Raw genomic sequence first — 18,989 nt, forward strand, 5'->3', positions numbered from 1 at the left:
CAGAATCAATGTTTCGTAATTTAAGGTAAAAGAATCAAACTATTGTTTAAACCTCTATTTTCGAAGTAATTGTCGGTTGCTAAAATGGTATAGCAAACTGAAGTTTCATGCCTGGAGAGCGAATAATGAGATCAGTACTATTTTCAACCTTTTCTCAGTACTATCTTCAACCTTTTTTTTTTTTTTGAAAGAGCATGCTTAAAAACATAGGATTTGACCATTTTAGAAGTAATTTTACGAAGTTTAATATTTTTTACCAATTTTAGTCGGTGCGCACATCCAATTTCATTTCTTACGCTTCTGGACATATCACAAGAGATGAAATGCTATTCACTGTCAATAGCGCTGAGCGCAATATTTATTTTGCTTCTTAATTATCATAATCTGGACTGGAAACGTGGTACAGCAAGAGTAAGCATTTAACGCGACAGTAGAGTAGCGAGCCGAAGTTAATCACTTGGTGACGTTGTAAAGACTACGGCTTGATTGAAAGATCGGACATTTGAAGAGAATTAATTAAAAAATTAAACGTTTTGAGAATAAGTTTTTGCGCTCCATGACTTTCCGCTTATTCTATCAAATTCAGTGACTGAAATTACTACTTTTGACTGATTGAACCAACCCCATTGCAATTTTTGACTTCAAAATCTCTTTCAGGAGACACCTGTGCTAATATTTCATGCTCTCAAAAATGCAGAAACACCCCAAATGGTCCTGAATGCTACTGTGAAAGTGGTTATAAGTTAAAGAAGGATAACAGAACTTGCTTAGGTAGGAAAGTGGGTTTTTACAAGATGTATAATCCTTTATCTAAAGGCCCAATGTAAAACAGTTATTTTTCAGATATTGATGAATGCCAGACAGAAGGGTTCTGCAGTCATAATTGCACAAATACAGAAGGAGGCTACAAGTGTTCTTGTTTATTTAGATACAAATTGGTAAACCGAACTTGTCAAGCAGATGGTAAGTCATTTTGGCCTTTGATGTATTTTAATGCTCAAGATTGATTTGCAAGTATGCAAGTGAGAGAGTTTATTCCAGTAGTTAAGATAGAAATCGATGTCTGCAAAATGTTGTTTGCCTTTCAACTAGACTTTGGGTTTTGTATTAATTCTATGCTCGAAAGTTTTATCTGTAGCAATTTTAACCGTTGGATTAAAAATTTTATAATCTTAACTATATCGAAAATTTGTACAGAATTAAAATAGTAGGTGCCTCATTGCTTATTTCAATATATCATTTTAAGACTGGCGAGAACTAAATGCATTTTTACTTTTTTACATGGTAAAGGAATTATTGTATTCGCGAAAAAAATTTCACCCAAAAATCGGCCTTAACTTCAATTTTGCTAGCCCCCGAATGAATAGAAAGTCTTTTCAACCCAACCTCACGTGGATATATGCTTAAGAACGTATAGGCACCCGAAATATCAGTTTTGACGATCCCAGAATTAAGTTTTCTGCTGACGTTCGTATGTGTGTATGTATCTCGTATAACGCGAAAACGGAATGTCCTAGAAAGTAGAGATTTGGTACATAGGCTTCTAGTGGGATCTAGTTGAGCACCTCCCCTTTTGGTTGCATTCAGATGTTCCAAAGGGGGTCTTACGTTTTTTTTGGGAGAAATTGTTTATTTAAATGCAGTCTCAAGTGGTGTAATAATTTGGCGATCAAAAGCTTGGCGATATATCGCTAAGTTCAGTCGCCAGTTTGGTGTCAAATGTAGAGTTTTTTTAAATCCACATCAATTATCAATCATTAATCACTTTTTAATTGTGATTTTTATTTTGGCCAGTGTTAACCATTGAATCAAATTCAAATTGTCAATATTGGGAAAATTAATCTGTATAAATTTTTGTGCTTCGGTTCGCAACAAATTTGATATTTAAAGCGTTTCTTTGCATGCTCCAAGGTACTATTATCATTAAATTGGATCAAAATAAAGTCATGTGATGCACATATCAGCTCGTTTAAATTACTAAACCAGATGTCTACGTTGCATCTTTGAAATTTTGCGGTGGAACTTTTTGAAACATTTTGCTCCTTGGAATATTTTCACTCGGAGTTAAAGCAAATCAATTTTTAATACGTTAAAGGCAGCTTTAAAAGCCTTCGCTAAACCAAAAAAGATTTTATTTCGCCAACTTTTTCGACCTGTTATTAGTTAGAAAGTTCAGAATGTTTGTTTTAACTGAAATTGGTAAATCTTCAGTAAACTTGTACCTGTAACCGGACAAGTTCCATTGAAGTCCACGTCGAAAGGCATAAGTACGTTTTGTACCGAAGAAAGTCTACAAATAGAAATTTTAAATGGAATTGAAAGCTATTATGGATGTGTTTTCTAGTTTACCGACGCATATCGAAACTAGAATACCGTTTAGTTCTGATTTGTTTTCAAAATGCTGTAAAATTCTGCGTCAGAAGCATTAAGAGATAAAATGGAGGGAGTGAAGTTTCATAAAACCAAGAAACAAAGTCACGTGATCGATTTTAAAGCACAGCATTGGAAGAAATCTGTTTTCTTTTGCTTGTTTCAGGCAAAACGTGCCAACCATTCGTCATTGTGCAGTCACGTGACGTGGGGTCTGTGGGTCAGTTTTTGCTAAGCCAGTGATTGGACTTGCTCCCTCCATTTTAGTTCCTGCTCTAAGGTCAGAAGCTATAAACAGCTTTGATTCTGAAAATACAAATCAAAGGGTAAATGCTTTAAGATCTCAAAGTATTCATTCCGTTCAATCTGTACAAATTAAAGATAAGAGCTGCTCATAAGTCAATAGGGGTTAATTCAATAATAAAATATTTTATTCTATTCAAAGCAGCTTTCATCACCGGATGTCTATTTCGTAAGTCAGTCTTTGACTTTACTTTTTTAGGTCCCGAACCATTGTTAATCTTCTCAACCTTGCAAGAAATTCGTGGTATACACTTAAGGACCAATCGCTATTTCTTAATTCAAAAAGCCATTTACAAAGCTGCTGCAGTAGATGCCGATCCAACCGATCAAACAGTATATTGGGTTGAAATTTCGAACAAATCATCTGTTTACTCCACGAAATTGGATGGTTCTGAATTAACTACAATTCTCAGTAGTGGTAAGGATTTTCCCTCAAACTTTTCTTTGCAAAAGTGTGAAAGAAAGACTGTTTAGAACTAATTTCTTGTAGGACTTCAGATTCCTGAGGACATAGCTGTAGACTACATAGGAAGGAATCTGTACATAACAGATTCAGGGTTAAAACAGGTGCTCGTTTGCAAAATAGATGGAAGCATGTGCCACGTTATCCACAGCACAGATATAGTGAAACCACGTTCTCTCAAGCTGGATCCTCCAGAGGGGTAAGAAGTCTAGTTTTGAAACCATTATAGTCCGTTCGTCTCAAATTATTAGCTACATTTAGGTTGAGAATTTTTAGTTTTAAAATTGTTGCTGCGGTTGTACACTTGAGTACAGAACACTTCAGTACTAAACACTCATAAACTTTTGGACTATGTTTAACTTTTTAGTGATTTTAGAGTACTGGTGCTATCAATCGGAATTTATTTAACAAGCACTCCCTTTTTCTGTCTTTAAGGGGGTTAGTACCTTATATACGAGTAATGTTAAATAGCTAAATATGTACCTTTTTCTTAACTTCAATTTTCTATCGTTAAAATTTTTTCAGTTTTCGATAAATTACTCTCCAGAATGACATTTTAAGGAAATTCTGTTAATTTCATGATTAAATTTTAACCAATAGTTACTACTTAAATGTAAAAAAAATTACCATTAAAAATAGGACTTCAAGAAAGTTCTAAAGCAAAAATTTCACTTCATTATTTGACCTATAAATAAAATGCGATGAAAACTTCCAAGGATTTTTTTTTTGGCTTATCCTAGGAAAATGAACTCTAGTTTTTAAAATAGACGTTTTGAAAATCTAGTTTGAAAGTCAAATTGTTTCTTAAATTTTAGTACATTCCTGCCCCACTAATACTTAAATTTAGTTACTTTTAATCTACGTAGAAGCATGAATTATGTATCTCTAGATTTGAAAATTTTTTAATTATATAAAACTGAGTTAAGATTTTAGGGCACCAACTCTCCTTAAATTGGTATCAAAATTTCAAACGTGGGTTCGCACACACTTAAGCCTCTCCATATTTTTTACTTGTTTTCAGATTTCAATTTATAAATATAAGAGTATCAGGAAATGCACTCTTTAGATTTACGTAAATGCTATTAAAATTGATTTTAATACGGCTTTAGCAAAACTAAATTCCACTAATTTTCAATCTTACTGTTCAGAAATATTTACTTTAAATTCTAAAATGTTTAGTAGGGGAGGTTGGAGGTACCATAATGTAGTTGTACTCCCAAGACAGAATTTAGAGAAAGTATGCAATGAAATATGGAATATCACATGTATGCAGTTAAAAGTTTGTTTTGAATTAATAGATATTGATCATTGAATAATCAAAAACGCAACTCAAATAAAACACACAAAATAATACATTACTCATATAAAACTCAAATAAAACTAAATACAGCAAAGATAAAAAAAAAAGCCGAAGCTTTCCAACAAGATGACATTTTGCAGTGGTTAATCTCTACTACGACGTTGCCATACAGGTTAACGAAAGTATGATACTTTTTAATTGTGGATATCATGGTCCCACTAGATGGTGCTGGCGCTTAACGGGCCTTGGCGATTTATTACTTTTCTGTGTTAAATCAATGCAGCTCATGCATCCACCAATCAATGTCAATGTTTCAGTTTATTTTTGATTGGACGTCGCTTATTTTGACCGTAAGAGGCACTACAGGATCCCCTGCATCGACCAATCAATGGCAACATAACGGAAACACAGGTTCCCTATAGCGCAAGCAATCTTTGTTGCCATGAGTTTCATTGATAGTCACTGAAATGTCGTAAGAATTAAGTAGAGCCATGTTTGGTACATAAAATATAGGAAATTAAAAACTTGTCCCTCTGTTCCTTGTTAGCTCAAATCACACGCTTTTAAAGCACTACATTGGTTTTTTGTCAATTCGAACTGTATCTTGCTTCAATTGGACTAATTTTCCTGCTGTAAAATTTTTAATCTCTGGTCTGATAGCTCCTGCTTTTCTGCTTTAATCAATTTAACTCGAGGAATAATTTTAAACTAGAAAATTACCCATCAAGGTATGACTGGTAAAATTTGAGTCTACATTTGAACGAAGCCATTGCCTGTTTGGTGATATTTTGACGTTTGATATGTTATCCCTAACTCCAGTGGATGAACCCTAAACTCCAGTAAGTAGCTTCCTTGTTGACCATTTTTTAGTTTCTTCATTCCCCTGAAATGAGTCTTACCGGTAGCACAGTTAAATTACCGGATCGAGTTCGGACTTGTCACAAAGCCTTCCTGCGTGTTAAAAATTACCAAAATATATAATCAAATGATCATGCAGTGATGAGAGTTTTAGTGTTGAAACACGCGGGTTACTCGTTCATCGGCTATTTATGAGGATGTTTCTACAGGAAGTTTTCAAATTAATTGAGCGACGGAAGTTCATAATGCACTTCCAGTAGCCGTATCTCCATGCGGTTGGAGTATTGCTACGGCAAATCAATCGAACTCAACTCTCTCTGAATCAATTTCAGGGTCCTTTACTGGAGTGACTGGGGAGAAGGTACTGCGGGTATATACAAAAGTGGTATGGATGGCTCGAACAGGATAACTTTAGTATCGACTAACATCTTCTGGCCAAATGGAATAGCAGTTGATCACACAACAAACCGCCTCTTCTGGACTGACGCTCAACTGCATACTATAGAATCTATTACTTTGGATGGAATTAATAGAAAGGTTTGTATTGTGTCGTTATTTATCTTGGATTTTTTCAGGGTAACTAGAAAGTTCCATTGGCGATAAATTAGAATTTTGAAACAACAGTAAGTGTACACCTTTTTAAACAGTAAGTGTGAAATCATTGTTTTATTTTTTAAAATAAAGTTGGCTACGCAAAGGCTAATACACTAGATTCTTTATACAGAAAGGAAAATGTTAAATTTAATTCTGTTTAGAATTCGAGGTTCTCATTCTAACGTTTTATTATCGAAACGTAATGTAAGTCTCTTTGCTGTATTTGTTCCAGTATTATATAGTTGGAGTAATTTAACCCTAGGCGAAAATTTTTATTCTCATTTTTACCTTTAAGGGGATTAGGTTCGTACCTGACTCCCGAACCTTCCTCTAAATTTTCATATACGAATTCGAGCTATTTTTTGAATTTCCGAAACAAAATTAGTCAGAACGAAATACGACTATATATTAGGCCAGTGCTTCGCACTTAGTTCAAGTTGCAATTCTCTTTCAACCAGCTTCTGATTCAGAATTGGAGGGGATGTCAAAGCGCAAGTAAGGGATCTTTAGCAAATATTTTAAATTATATGTCCTGAAAATGCAGTTCTCACTTACGAGAGAAGAAATTAAATTTCAGATGTGGACGGGTGCTTGTAGTGGGTTGATTGCTCAGAGTGAGTGTCAATATGTGTTAGGTCTAAGATAATTCTCTTATTAGGAGATAAAAAGAACTTTTCATAATAAACATCCGAACACTAAGTTTAACTTATGTACTTGATGGTTTTTCCGCCTAGAGTAATAAATGAAAATGTTTTAACTCCTAGTTAGTGGAGGAAATTCGAAGACATAAGTACTTGATATGTAAACAATTTTTCTATTTACAGGTAATCATTAAAGATAGCGTGTATCACCCATATTCGCTTACGGTGTTTGAAGACAATTTGTATTGGACTGATTGGAACACATTTTCTTTGGACGCTTGCAATAAATTCACTGGGCGAAAGACTACTCTCATGGTTCGGGAAAATGGAAAACATATCATGGGAGTTCACGTTTACCATCCAGTCCTTGCTCCTGCAGGTAAAAATAAAGTTAAACAAAAGTACAAAAAATGAAGACAACTTAGTCCTTTACACAAAATACTCAGCCCTAAATTGAATTATCTTTTCAACTCAAATCGTGTCTTTAGTTTTGTTGAATCGTTTATTTTACAGGTCGTTAGAAATCGTCTCAAAATAGATTTAAATTAAAACCATGCTGCAGACAAATTTCTAATTTCAGACTGTTCCTGATATATACTAGCAGCTGCTACGGAGAAGCTTAACTCAGATTCAGCTTGAAATAATTTCAGTTGCAATGAGTTAAGAAACAAAGGTATTGGCTGAGAGTAAGGCTACTCTTTGTAAAAAAAGTAATTTAACTACTTTATACTTCACAAATCAGTTGAACTCTTCATAACCGAATTAACGAGATTTTTCTCTATCTGCAAAAAAAGCCCATTAAATCGGGCTTAAGTTGCATGTTATCTCAACTTTTGTTCTTTACAACTGTATGTGCATTTTCACACATTAGACGGAATCCAGTCTATTTATTTAAGCATGAACATAGCTTCCGATGGCTATTGTTACCACGCTTTTGATCGAAATCGTGCCCTGATTAAAATTATTCGCTACTTTAAATGTTCGGTTTAATCGTCATAAAATTAACTATAATCTGTTTAGAAGCAAACGCGGATAGAAGGGAGGGGCGAAAAGGCGATCTCCCTCTTTAGCAGAGATACAGCCATATTTTCGATATTGAAGTTCCAAAAACACAATTTTAAACTATCTTCAAAGATAAGAGAAAGGGGGTTAATATTTTGGGCACATGAGTCTTGGAAATGCCTTTGAAGCCCATGTCCAACTTTAGAGGGATCGGAACACGACAATTAAGTCTTCAACAGTTTTTTAGTCATCTTAAATGGTATGAAGAGTTTCAGAGGCTCTCCTGTAAAAGTTTCGAAATTAAAGTTTACGACTATCTGTAGAATAACTTTAATAGGGAAAGAGGGGAGGTGCACTCCTTCAGAAATGAGAACTTAAGCGATCTTCCATGACTTTAGGGAGCGGAAGTTTGCGATTCATTTCTATTATCCCTTTATACGTTCTCAATCTGCTTAAATTTTCTGGATCCACTTCAATTTAGTTGAACTTTTTTAGCGCACTTAAATACTCCTATGCTTCAAATTTATTACCTTTAGGTGCGAACTTGTTTTTGTACTTTCGTTTTTTTTTGTAATACGTATTTGCTTTTCAACAAATGTAATTTTCCTTTCCAGCTACAAATCCATGTTGGGCTCACTTGTGCAGTCACATGTGCGTGCTTGCTCCTTTTAAAACTTACCGTTGCGTCTGCCCATCCGGTCACAAACTGTCAAGTGATAACAGAACCTGCATCAGTAAGTAACTTTTTGCCAAAGATTCAATTATTAAGAATACTTTGAATTAAGATGGAAATACTTTTCCATTTATCATTTTTGCAAATTACGATAAGTTTTCATTAAATACTTACCTCCCCACACATTTACTGACACTGGCAAAGAGCCATTGTTAATGACGAAGTTAGTAATAAAAATTAACTGATTTTCAAAACGATAATTTTGTTAAATTTACTTTCGTCTTAGTTTTATCAAGGAACTTTCTTAGTCTTTAGTCTTTCATTGTTTAAATGAAAAAACCATTTAATTTATTCAAGATAACAAATCGACGGGAAATCTAATTATATAAGAGCCTCGATTTGGCGTAACTTCTATCATCTATCTACTGTAGAAGAGCATGTAGCAGATTTTGTAATCTTATCAACAAGCCTCAATTTCGACACTTTCATCCCACATTGACTCTCATTTGAACTAAACTGTTCACCTGTTTTAACATTTAATCAAACTTTAAAGGTCACTAAATTTGCGCGTGCTCGCGTCAAACTGTTAAATTTCAAACGTTTTAAATAACTTTTTTAATTATATTAAAATTACATTTCAAACTCAGTACCTTAAAATTTAAAGTAACACGGTGAATAGCAAATTATATAGTAATTACTATGATTATGTATGACTTTGTTTTGTGAAGATCCTAGCCTGAAAAATTAGTCTTTAAACACAAAGGGCAGTTTTTAGTTACTTTTCTTAGCCGTTGTCTAGAAAACAGCTAAGTGAGGAAAAACTAATTTTCTAAAAGCATTAACAAATTCGACATTTGGTTTTAAGAGCAATAAATTGATCTTTATTTTGACCTCAAATTTAAGAAACTTTAGGAAACTTCTTTGTAAATTTTTTTTCGGATTATCACATTTTGATGCAAGAATTATATAAATACCTCCATAAGTCTTCCTTTAGCCAATTAACACCATACGAAAGTTGGCAAATTAAACGATATATAAAATTTAGAGACCTGAAAATTTTCAGTATTATAAAACGAATGATAAAATAGAGTAGACTAAGTTCATAGTCTTAGTCCAAATAACTCACATAGAATTTCTCTCAAGTTATTTTCAGAGTTCTATACTGCAGAGAGAAGTTAACGGTTAACACATATGCAGTAATCTTACTAAAATGAATCTTAGTGACAAGTTTACACAACGCTTACATGCTTTTGATTTTTTTTTCCAATGGATACCTAATGTATGGCTGTAAGTCTTGATGTAAATAATTACAAAGGCCCTCACACTTCTAGATTTTTAGAACTGCTGTTACCAGTAAAAATTGGATTACAATCGTCACTTTGCAATATCTACTTGCGCACATACTTCGCGCTTTTGTTATGGTGAGCAGAATATTTGATCATAATATCCACTTCGATGCAAATGGATGAACTATCATTGCATATTCATAAGTCTAAAAGAAAGCTTAAACAGAAATGTATCTGAAACTACTCGGAAACTAGTAAATTCATAGTGTGCACGGTTTCGCTGTCTAAAAGTTACCACGATGCAGATCAGCAGTGCAATTTGATGTACTGAAAATTTCTGGTATTTTTCGTAATGACCCCGCTTAGTTTTAGGTTTCTCAAGAAATTTCATGAGACGAAAATCAGTTTTTAATGCTAAGCAGCCGTCGCAATGAAACTTCATGCTCTATTTTTGGTTACATCCAACCCAGCGGTGTAATCTAAAACTTCCTCAACATACGTCATGTGTACTGTCTTCTGTTGAAGTATCTCAAAGCTTTTGCTTTAAATTCAGTTCCAAGACCTTATTTTCACTGGAATCTGAAGTACAATCTGAATATGAACTAGCACTTTTTTTAATTAAATCTTGGCAGATTGGCAATCGTAATTCAAGTTTTTTGGCTGACTTGAATCAAAATTTGTTCTAAGGAAAAATATGAAATTATACATCGACTTAAAACCTCTTTAAATTTTCAGCAAATCTTAAGTTAAACTAGATTTTTGTGCTAAAGTTTTGAATGAATACAAATAATAGTAAGAGAACATAAAACAGAAGAAATCAGTTGTATGATAAACTTTTAGATTTTGTAACAGTAAGTCTTTTGAAATACTTTTAAGCCTGCTTTACGAAATTTTCCCCTTAGCTGAAAATGGTTTATACCAAACAGTCGGCACTTCATATAGGACTCGATTATATAGATTAAAAAAGCCCTTTACTTTCAAGTATTTTTTCCATGGAATATACTTGTTATCTAATTTGAATATACGTTCTTTTCTAGTTGAGGAGAAATATCCTTCCTTGTTCGTCGCAGAAGATTCCAAAATTTTTCTTATACGTCCAGAGACGGTTGGAAGAGATGCGGTGTCTGTTCTTCCTAACACTCGGGTCGAGATGATTGGAAACGTGGAATACGACTGGAAATCCCAAACTCTGTTCATTGTGGATTTGTCCAGGCCATGCATTGATTACGTAACACCTTCATCAGAGGGGTAAGTAAAAAATTATTCACGCCCCATTTTAATTATTTATGAATTTTAGTAAATGAAGTTGATAAATAAATAAAGGGGTTGCTAATTTATCTTTTGGATTCATGAGACGCTGATCCGAAAACTCTCTTAAGCACACTGAAAAATCTGAAGCAGTGCAATGTAAACTTATTGTTAATGCTGTCAAAATATGAATTTATTGATTTATTCCAAGTTTTGGACTAGAGACGTATAAGGTACCGTACATAAGGCTTCCGTATTTGAAGAGAGCTTGGTGTGAGTTTTGGGGATACGGTGGTGAAAGTTGCGTCGGGAGAAAACAGTAATACGAGCCGTTTTCAGCAGTTCGATGGCCGGTGATCAGTCATGTATTATGGTGCATTATATTTGTAATGTTGGTTGTTTGATTGCTACTCGGCTGTTTTGCATTGGGTTCCAGCGAGATGATAATGTTTAGTGCAAAAAAACTATTCGTGTTGTAAGCAGTGTGCAGGTTTTTCTTGCAGTCTTACCAGAAAATCGCTGGCCAATTAAATTCCTAATCTTTTTCTAATTTAGATGGACCCTTTTTTTAGCTCTATTTGTTACATTGCATTTTACATGAACTGCTTTCTAAAGTAACATAAATTTTCTAAATTAAATTATAATATTGAAATCATAGCTTTAATTTCAGACTAGCCAATAATGCTAGAATAGAATTTTAGCCCTCGGCAACAATCTTTGGTTTGGAAGTATTTGATATTAAAGTCGACGAGAAGTAACATAAATTTTCAGTTTCACGTCACCAGCGCAGAACTCAATAAGTTAAGTACAACACTGCCTTCGTAGGCAGGTAAATCGCAGATTTAAGAAGATACAGAAATAGGATTTTAAGAGTTGACGAAACAAGTTTTTGATGCATAAGTCGCTAGTAAAATATTAGAATTTGACTTTCTTCTCGTGCTGTACTTTTAGCGAAAATCGAATAAACAAGTTTGTACAATAAAGTAACTGACAAAGGCAATAAAATAAGAAATGAAAAGTCTGCAGATACTGCCGTTTATCTTCCCAATATAGACTTCTGGCATTTATGTACTTTCTCTTTATTTTGAAATTTTCCTACTAGACTAATCTGCAAATTTCTCATGGTTAATAAAAAGACTGAGCAGTATGTGGGATCCAGTTCACTAGCACTAAATAAAATTGTTTGAATCGATATCAAATGGCAAATCGAGTATAATTCTGTTACCTATCTACTAAACTATTCTGTTGAAATTATTAGCTAAAGGTAAAGTAATTCTTAGTTTTGCAAATAAAATTAGTTAAAACTAACTTCATAGTATAATTCAAAATATTGAACTTTGTCTTTACAGGCATTTATTAGAAAATCATCTAATTCTTCCTGAAGATCTTGCATTTGATTGGATGAGCGATGTTCTTTACTGGGTTGATTCTGGCAAAAATACTGTGGAAGTTCTTTCGTTACGGAATCGCAACGTAACATCCATCATAACTGGTTTGGCAAAGCCTACAGCAATCGCATTGGCTCCTGCTCGGGGGTAAGTACTCTTACCAAATTACCGTATTTTCTCTCATTCGGATTTTAAAACTGTCTTAATTAGCAGGTTGAACATTGATATACGCTCTTCCAATAGTTTAGCACGGGAAGAACAAGAATTAATTTCTGGGCCAACCAAATTAAATGGGCAACGTAATGGCCCTGTAAACAACCTGTTTCTCTTTAAGGGAGATAGGACGGGCATGGGGCCCTTTGACTTATCTTTGCCAGCTCATGCTGCGAACTCCCTTGAAGTTGTGTAAACTTTTACCTTTAAACAAGTTTTATCTTGCTTCGTCCGATATTGCCCTAGCTGCAGATGTCGAGTGAACTGTATTTATGGATCAGTACTTTATTTTTGGAAGTGAGCAAAATATTTCGACTTCACTTACTTTATTCTACTCTTAAAACTACTAGACTGAAGGGCGCATATGCAATGTATAAAACAGTTTCACTTAACTAATTTACGATATCAAATTTTCACGTGTACGGAAAATTAAACGCGACGTGCAAAGTAAGACTTTCGTTGCAAAGTGCCCATGATGTATACTTCAGCAAGTGATTATTTCAGATACTAATGTCGTGTTCGGTTCGTCATTTTCATTCATATGCTTTATGTAAAAGTTTAGAACAAGCTTCGATATTAAATGGCATATCAAACGATGCCATCAGATACTGATGTCAGTACAAATGATCTTAATCGCTCTGGAAGCGGGATTTCGTTTTTTGAAGGTCATTCTATCAAGCTTCCTAGACGCAATGAAGATTGTAGATGATTGCTAGACTTTCAGGTGTGTACTAAGGCATTAAAAAGTTAAAAACTATTCCATTAGACCCCGGCATAGCCGAGATCTGGGTCGGTACAGACAGCCGTTTCTCTCATTACAACACCTTTAGCATTGGAAACAAGGATGGTGATAGTGCCTGTGTTCAGCTACTGGACGGAAAAGTTGCAACCACTGACCAAGCAGAGCCAAGGTGTCCACTTCCCATAATCTCCTCCTACGTTAGTATCACTGGTAATGAAGTGGCCGATGTCTTGACCAAGAGGCATCGTCGCGACACAACAGCAGACTAAGTCTAATTCGTTAAGGTGTTCTTGCAAGGCGACGGCACGACCGTGGGGTCGAAGATTTGCGTCAATTATTTGTGGTGAAAGAGGACCTAGTACCTTACGTGGTTCAAGTAATGCGACGCAATACTCAGAATTGAGAAAATCGATTTAAAATCGCCATGGAGTCTCTTAAGCGCTTATGAGTTTAAAATGTCAGTCTCTTGACGAGCTGCCGCTAGCCTAGTTGGTTAAGGCGCGATCTTGTGCTCCAGAGATAGCACGATCGAATCCCACTCTGGACCTTTTTTCTTTTCATTTTTTTTACTACCACAACGATTAGTGGTAACGAAGTAGTGGTAGGATGAAAAATAGCAATTGTTTTGCTGGAAGAACATAATTCGAAAAAATGATGTAAATAAATTTATGTAGGGAAGAGAAGCAATTTTAATAATTGCTCTGATAACAAAAAAATAAAGATCCGAATGTGGATGAGCAGATGTCCCTTATAACCGTAAGAGGACCACAGGTCAAAAACCTTTACTATGCAAATCAAACCGTACAGAATAACGAGCAAGAATGTTTTTCAATGAATGAAAAAGTTTGCGATCCTTGGCAAATACATTTCAGAAAAATATTGGGATGAAACGCGTTACTACAAATTGTTGCGATAGAAAAAGGTCCAGAGTAAGGATTCGATCATGCTATCTCTGGAGCACAAGATCGCGCTTTAACCAACTAGGCTAGAGGCGGCTGGTCAAGACTGACATTTTAAATTCATAAGGCGCCTTTAAGACTCCATGGTGACTTTAAATCGATTTTTTCAGAGTATTGCGTCGTATTACTTTAACCACGTAATGTGCTAACGGTTCTCTTTCACCACAAGAAGACGCAGGTCTCAGACCTCACACGGTCGTGCCGTCTCCTTGTTAGTGAGAAAAAGTGAGAAGATTGGCCACTCTATCAGGGCCTCCCTACTGAATTGGGCCTTCACTTCTTGGAGGCCTCGAAATGACCGAAATTGTGTTAGCCAAAAACTATAACTGTAAGGTTTGACTACATAGGGGCTCCCGAAAAGGTGTTTGGCGTAGGTCCCCCAATATCTTAATCGGACCTTGCACTTTATCTGTTCATTGGTATGGCTGCAAGTTTCCGTGGGTGCACACTGGAGTTTGAGGAAGATGGATCTCGTCTAGTAGCTGTCTTTCGATTTTAAGTAACATTCATGGCTTTGAGTTTGAAAAGTCTTTCCTGGATTGCTTGGGTTTCACTTCGGATGACTTTCACTCATCTTTTCTGGCTTGCGTTCACGGACTTTGAAAACAAAGCTTAAACAAACGTTGTTTTTTCCCCTTGAACTCGCTCCTAAATAAGAATTCACTTTCTACAGGGTAACAAAGAACGCATGGTGACTGGTATAATTAGCTTAACTTTGATCTTGCATGCAGGCGACCACCTTCTTCGTGCATATAGTCTTCCTTAGAAATTCGTAATCTCATTAATCAATGTGTTATGTGACACTGCTACAATTTCTTTACTTATTGCAATTTTAAAGTAGAATGGATTGCAACAAACCTCGTATACTCAATGGTCTGGAAGTTGCAATACGTGAAGAAAATGCAGTTTTACATGAAACGTTGACGAATGAGATGAGTTTCGAAGACTGTATTCACGATGCCGCCGTGTGCAGGTCGTTATCTTCAGAACGTGAAATTGTGACAATACATAAAATTAGCGCTTGCAGGGATTACTAAATTTTGCACGCGATCAAAGTATAGTTAATTATGTTAGTATTTTATTATTGAAATTCATGCATTCTTTTCGCGCCATCCAGGTAAAGTCATTACCTTCATAGTAGGTATGCCTAGCTTCCCCCTTTATATGCCCCAGTGTCAATTTCCCTCTTAATCCACTACGATAAACGTAGACAACTACAGAGTCTACTGGGCGGCGGGAGACAACCGGCTACATTATAATCACTGTTGCATAAAGCCATAGCCTATGGTGCATCGCTAACATGGACAAGTTTTTCGTAACATGATATTCTATTGCGCCGTTGAATTTCAGTGGAGTTATAAGTGTTCTATTAGTTTTTTGCCACAAATATTTCGTAACTACTTTCCATTCCAAAGGCCTCCAATGATGTAGCGTAACCCGTCACGTGACAATGATAGTTTCAGGTCCTAGCAATAACGAATCTCTCGGAATACTCGAGTCTAGAATAAAGAGCTACATGTACCTAATAGATAAGTAATGATACTGCAAGAATGTAGGCAACTACTTTTAAATCCTTCTGGTCAAAGGCAAAAAAGTAAAATAAAACTAATGTAAATTCCTTCCAATAAAATAGGATTTATGGACATTCCAGAGTAGGCCCCTTTTTGCTTTTCTAACCTTATGATTTCTTACTCTAGTTCAACTAAATTCATTTCTTGTTTCCAGGATTATGTTTGTATCAACTATCGATAATTCAGAAGTCTCAATGTATGATATGGATGGCAAGAACAGAAAATTTATACGCCGAGTCACTGGATCCATTATGTCTATAGCTGTACATCCTGTCAGAAGTCTACTTTATTGGGCAGATCTTGCATCGGAAAAAATATTTTCAATGGACTACATGAATTCAAGGAGGTAGGTCTTTAACGTTTAGCTTCCTGCTAGTCAATTTCTACTCAAGCTTTTTGCTTAGTAAGACAAAATCTGTACGGGAATGGCACTTTTTTTAACTTTCATCATGGTTTAGTCATGAAAACTCAAGTTTAAAACCCGTAACTCTTCTAGTCAATTTTATGGATATCGTATAGAATGGGCATTTTTAATTTCATTGACCTTAAATGAAAGTTGCTATGTGCACAATTTACTCAAAGCACTTTTTTCAAAATTAAACATGGATTTTTAATATCTTGCAAGTCGCTAAATTTTAAATGATTTACCTCGCTTTTAATAATAGCCATTTCGTTCCAATTACCGAGCAGACAAAGATCGCCTAGAGTTTCATTACTTTGGGGACGTTTGCTACCATGTTTCGTTTTAGTTTACTAAAATTGTCTATGAAAGATAGCTGGAATGAAAGCTTGCTGTATCGAGTGCCAACTCTATTTTTGTTCCATAATTCTTTTTTTCTCACAGCGAAATAAAGACAGAAAGAAGTAGGACTGGGAGCGTACTATCCATTGCAGTTAGTGAGAAATACCTATACTGGACAGATACAAAGAATCGTCAAGTCTACCTCCTACAAGAAAATTCAAGTTTTGCACACACAATTCCACTACCAGGATCAGGAAGTGCAAATGCTGCTCGAAAAATTACTTACACACGTGTTTCAAACCAACATGAGCTTTCAGGTACGAGTACTTGGCTTTTCAAATTAAATGTGCTAAAGTTTTAATCTGTGAAACTTAAGTCCTTGTTTATTTTAGTTTGTGCAGTGGCTAACGGCGGCTGCAGTCATATTTGCCTCACTACACCAAACGGAAGGTCCTGTGCTTGTCCACTGAGTATGAAGATCTCTGAAAATAATTTGACTTGTCAGAGTAAGTTTTATATTCATTAATGCTTGTCATTTGTGAAGTGCTAATTAAGGTGTCGCAATGACTCGCTGAAATAGCAGAACCTACGCTAAAGCTGTTTCTGTTAAATTGATCAATGTAAAATGTGTTCAGCGTTAGTCCAACTAATTTTAATTATGTCCCGAAGCTTGTAGGCTTCCTTGGCACGCATGACATTGTTGCTCTTATAGAGTCTTTAAGTTTCAGACCGGTATTGCAATGACTAAATTTCGGTATTTGTTAAAACGTAATACCGGTATTAATATCAGTATTAGAAATTTTTCCAAAAAATTACAAACGCTACTTTTTCTGCCCTACTTAATTTTATATGCCCAAACTACAAGAAATACTTGAATTATTTTTCATATTCTCTCGAACCAGGGCACCTAGACAGTCCATGATACCATGTCGTAGTAGTTAAAAAAGTTCATGCTCCACCTCACTCCTCAGCAGCTCCTCAGGGGTGCCAATACATTCGCGAATATAAAGTGAAGCAGGACGAGAATAAGATGGAAGTTTATCTACAAGTTTCATGCACTTAGTATGGCTACCATGTAATCTGACCAAGGAAGTCGGCACAGATCTTGTGCCCTGGTATACTAGTCGTGTGCGGTATGCCGGTAAACATCCTGGTATGTCTCTGTACAAACCGGGTATAAGATCTGTGCGCAAACTTTATTCACCAGATTACGTAGTAGCCATATAAAGGGTCTAAAATTTGTAGACCGAGTATTTGTAGATAATATAAAATGAAGCAGCAAATGCTATACTAATATCTTACGAGTAAAGTAATTTATGAAGTTAGAAACAAAATCAAGATAAAAATGTTCGGATTTTAGTACAAAGAAAGAGCATTGTTAAGAGTACGGTCTGAACACCGATAGGATGGAAAGGTTAACTTCCGGTAACCAGGCGGAAAAGCACGTATACATTAGTTTTCAGGCATGTCTGCTTTGGAGATTGTTACGCTCCATATTTTTGGGGTAACATGCTTCTGCAATTTCTTTTCAAATTTCTCGACAGATTGCGGAAATTGACAAACCAACGATGAATTTCTAATTTTAGAATGAAATTAGTTAAAAACAGCTCCCGTACTAATCTTGTAAAGTTTTAACATTTTATCTGCAGGGCTATCGGGTTTCTATAAATATTTTATTCTAATTTTTGCGAGCATTTTTTCGCTCATATTAGAAAAATGCAGTTTTCGGGTTTTAAAATTCGAATGGTCTGGTACTTTTTCGCGTTTGAAACCCCCTCTCCCTATACGTTCCTTCTCGGGTACCCAGTACCTCCCTGAAAATTTTTGTCGAGATACAATGTAAATTGTAGATTTGTATAGAGATCATACATGTATACAGACATATATACACGTATATTTGTTCTATTCACAGATTTGTAGAAAAGAAATTAATCAATTTCCTTTACTGCGTTTGACAAATTCGCTTAAAAGGTTTAAATTATGAAATTGAGACTAAATTTAGCGTGGTGTCTTGTCCAGATGACATTACATAGCAAGTTTAAAATTCTACTTTCAGCATTAGCTGATATTAAAGTTATTAAACATTCTAAGGAATTTAATTACCGTACAGATATGAGAACTGAAAAAGGGAAGATATTAATATTGCCAATTTTTAAGTTAATTCTTTGTAAACTTTACAGGTTAAAATCTTTAGTCCTGGGCCTACTAAATATTGCAAATTCTTTTAGGTAACGAAAAATGCGGAGAAGATGAATTTCGCTGCGAGAAAAGTAGGAAGTGCATTCCTTATGATTATTACTGTGACGGAACGAAAGATTGTGATGATGAATCTGACGAACAATGCGACGGCAAGTATTGTGAATTATTGCTCTAATCTACTAAATTACAGGAAATAATCTTCCAGTTAATAACTGTAGATACTTAATTCCTAGCAACTGTATTAGTAACAACATTATCCAATTAGAGTAGAACCTAGAAGCGATCGAAAATTCTGGATAAATGTATTTAATGGCTGGCAGGAAAACTCAAATTTAAACTTTGGATTTAAATACTAACATATTCAAAAATTATATTTACCATTAAAGCGAAGAAGTTGTTCAATTAATTTCACACAAGTTAAAAAAAGCAATGTAAAT

General features: G+C 35.1%; 1 protein-coding gene across 1 annotated transcript in view; it reads left to right on the forward strand.

The window, feature by feature from the left end:
- LOC129230460 (low-density lipoprotein receptor-related protein 2-like) overlaps positions 1-18,989 on the forward strand; it is an 80,645-nt gene that overhangs the window by 22,918 nt on the left and 38,738 nt on the right. The window contains exons 6-18 of the mRNA XM_054864860.1: positions 658-771; positions 844-963; positions 2,873-3,091; positions 3,164-3,335; positions 5,627-5,831; positions 6,713-6,908; positions 8,146-8,265; positions 10,528-10,738; positions 12,088-12,273; positions 15,766-15,957; positions 16,456-16,676; positions 16,746-16,859; positions 18,582-18,705. Coding sequence (XP_054720835.1) covers positions 658-771; positions 844-963; positions 2,873-3,091; positions 3,164-3,335; positions 5,627-5,831; positions 6,713-6,908; positions 8,146-8,265; positions 10,528-10,738; positions 12,088-12,273; positions 15,766-15,957; positions 16,456-16,676; positions 16,746-16,859; positions 18,582-18,705 — 2,194 coding nt within the window. The remainder of the gene's footprint in view (positions 1-657; positions 772-843; positions 964-2,872; positions 3,092-3,163; positions 3,336-5,626; positions 5,832-6,712; positions 6,909-8,145; positions 8,266-10,527; positions 10,739-12,087; positions 12,274-15,765; positions 15,958-16,455; positions 16,677-16,745; positions 16,860-18,581; positions 18,706-18,989) is intronic.

The sequence above is a fragment of the Uloborus diversus genome, chromosome 9 (genome assembly GCF_026930045.1).
Source record: "Uloborus diversus isolate 005 chromosome 9, Udiv.v.3.1, whole genome shotgun sequence".
Lineage (NCBI taxonomy): Eukaryota > Metazoa > Arthropoda > Arachnida > Araneae > Uloboridae > Uloborus > Uloborus diversus.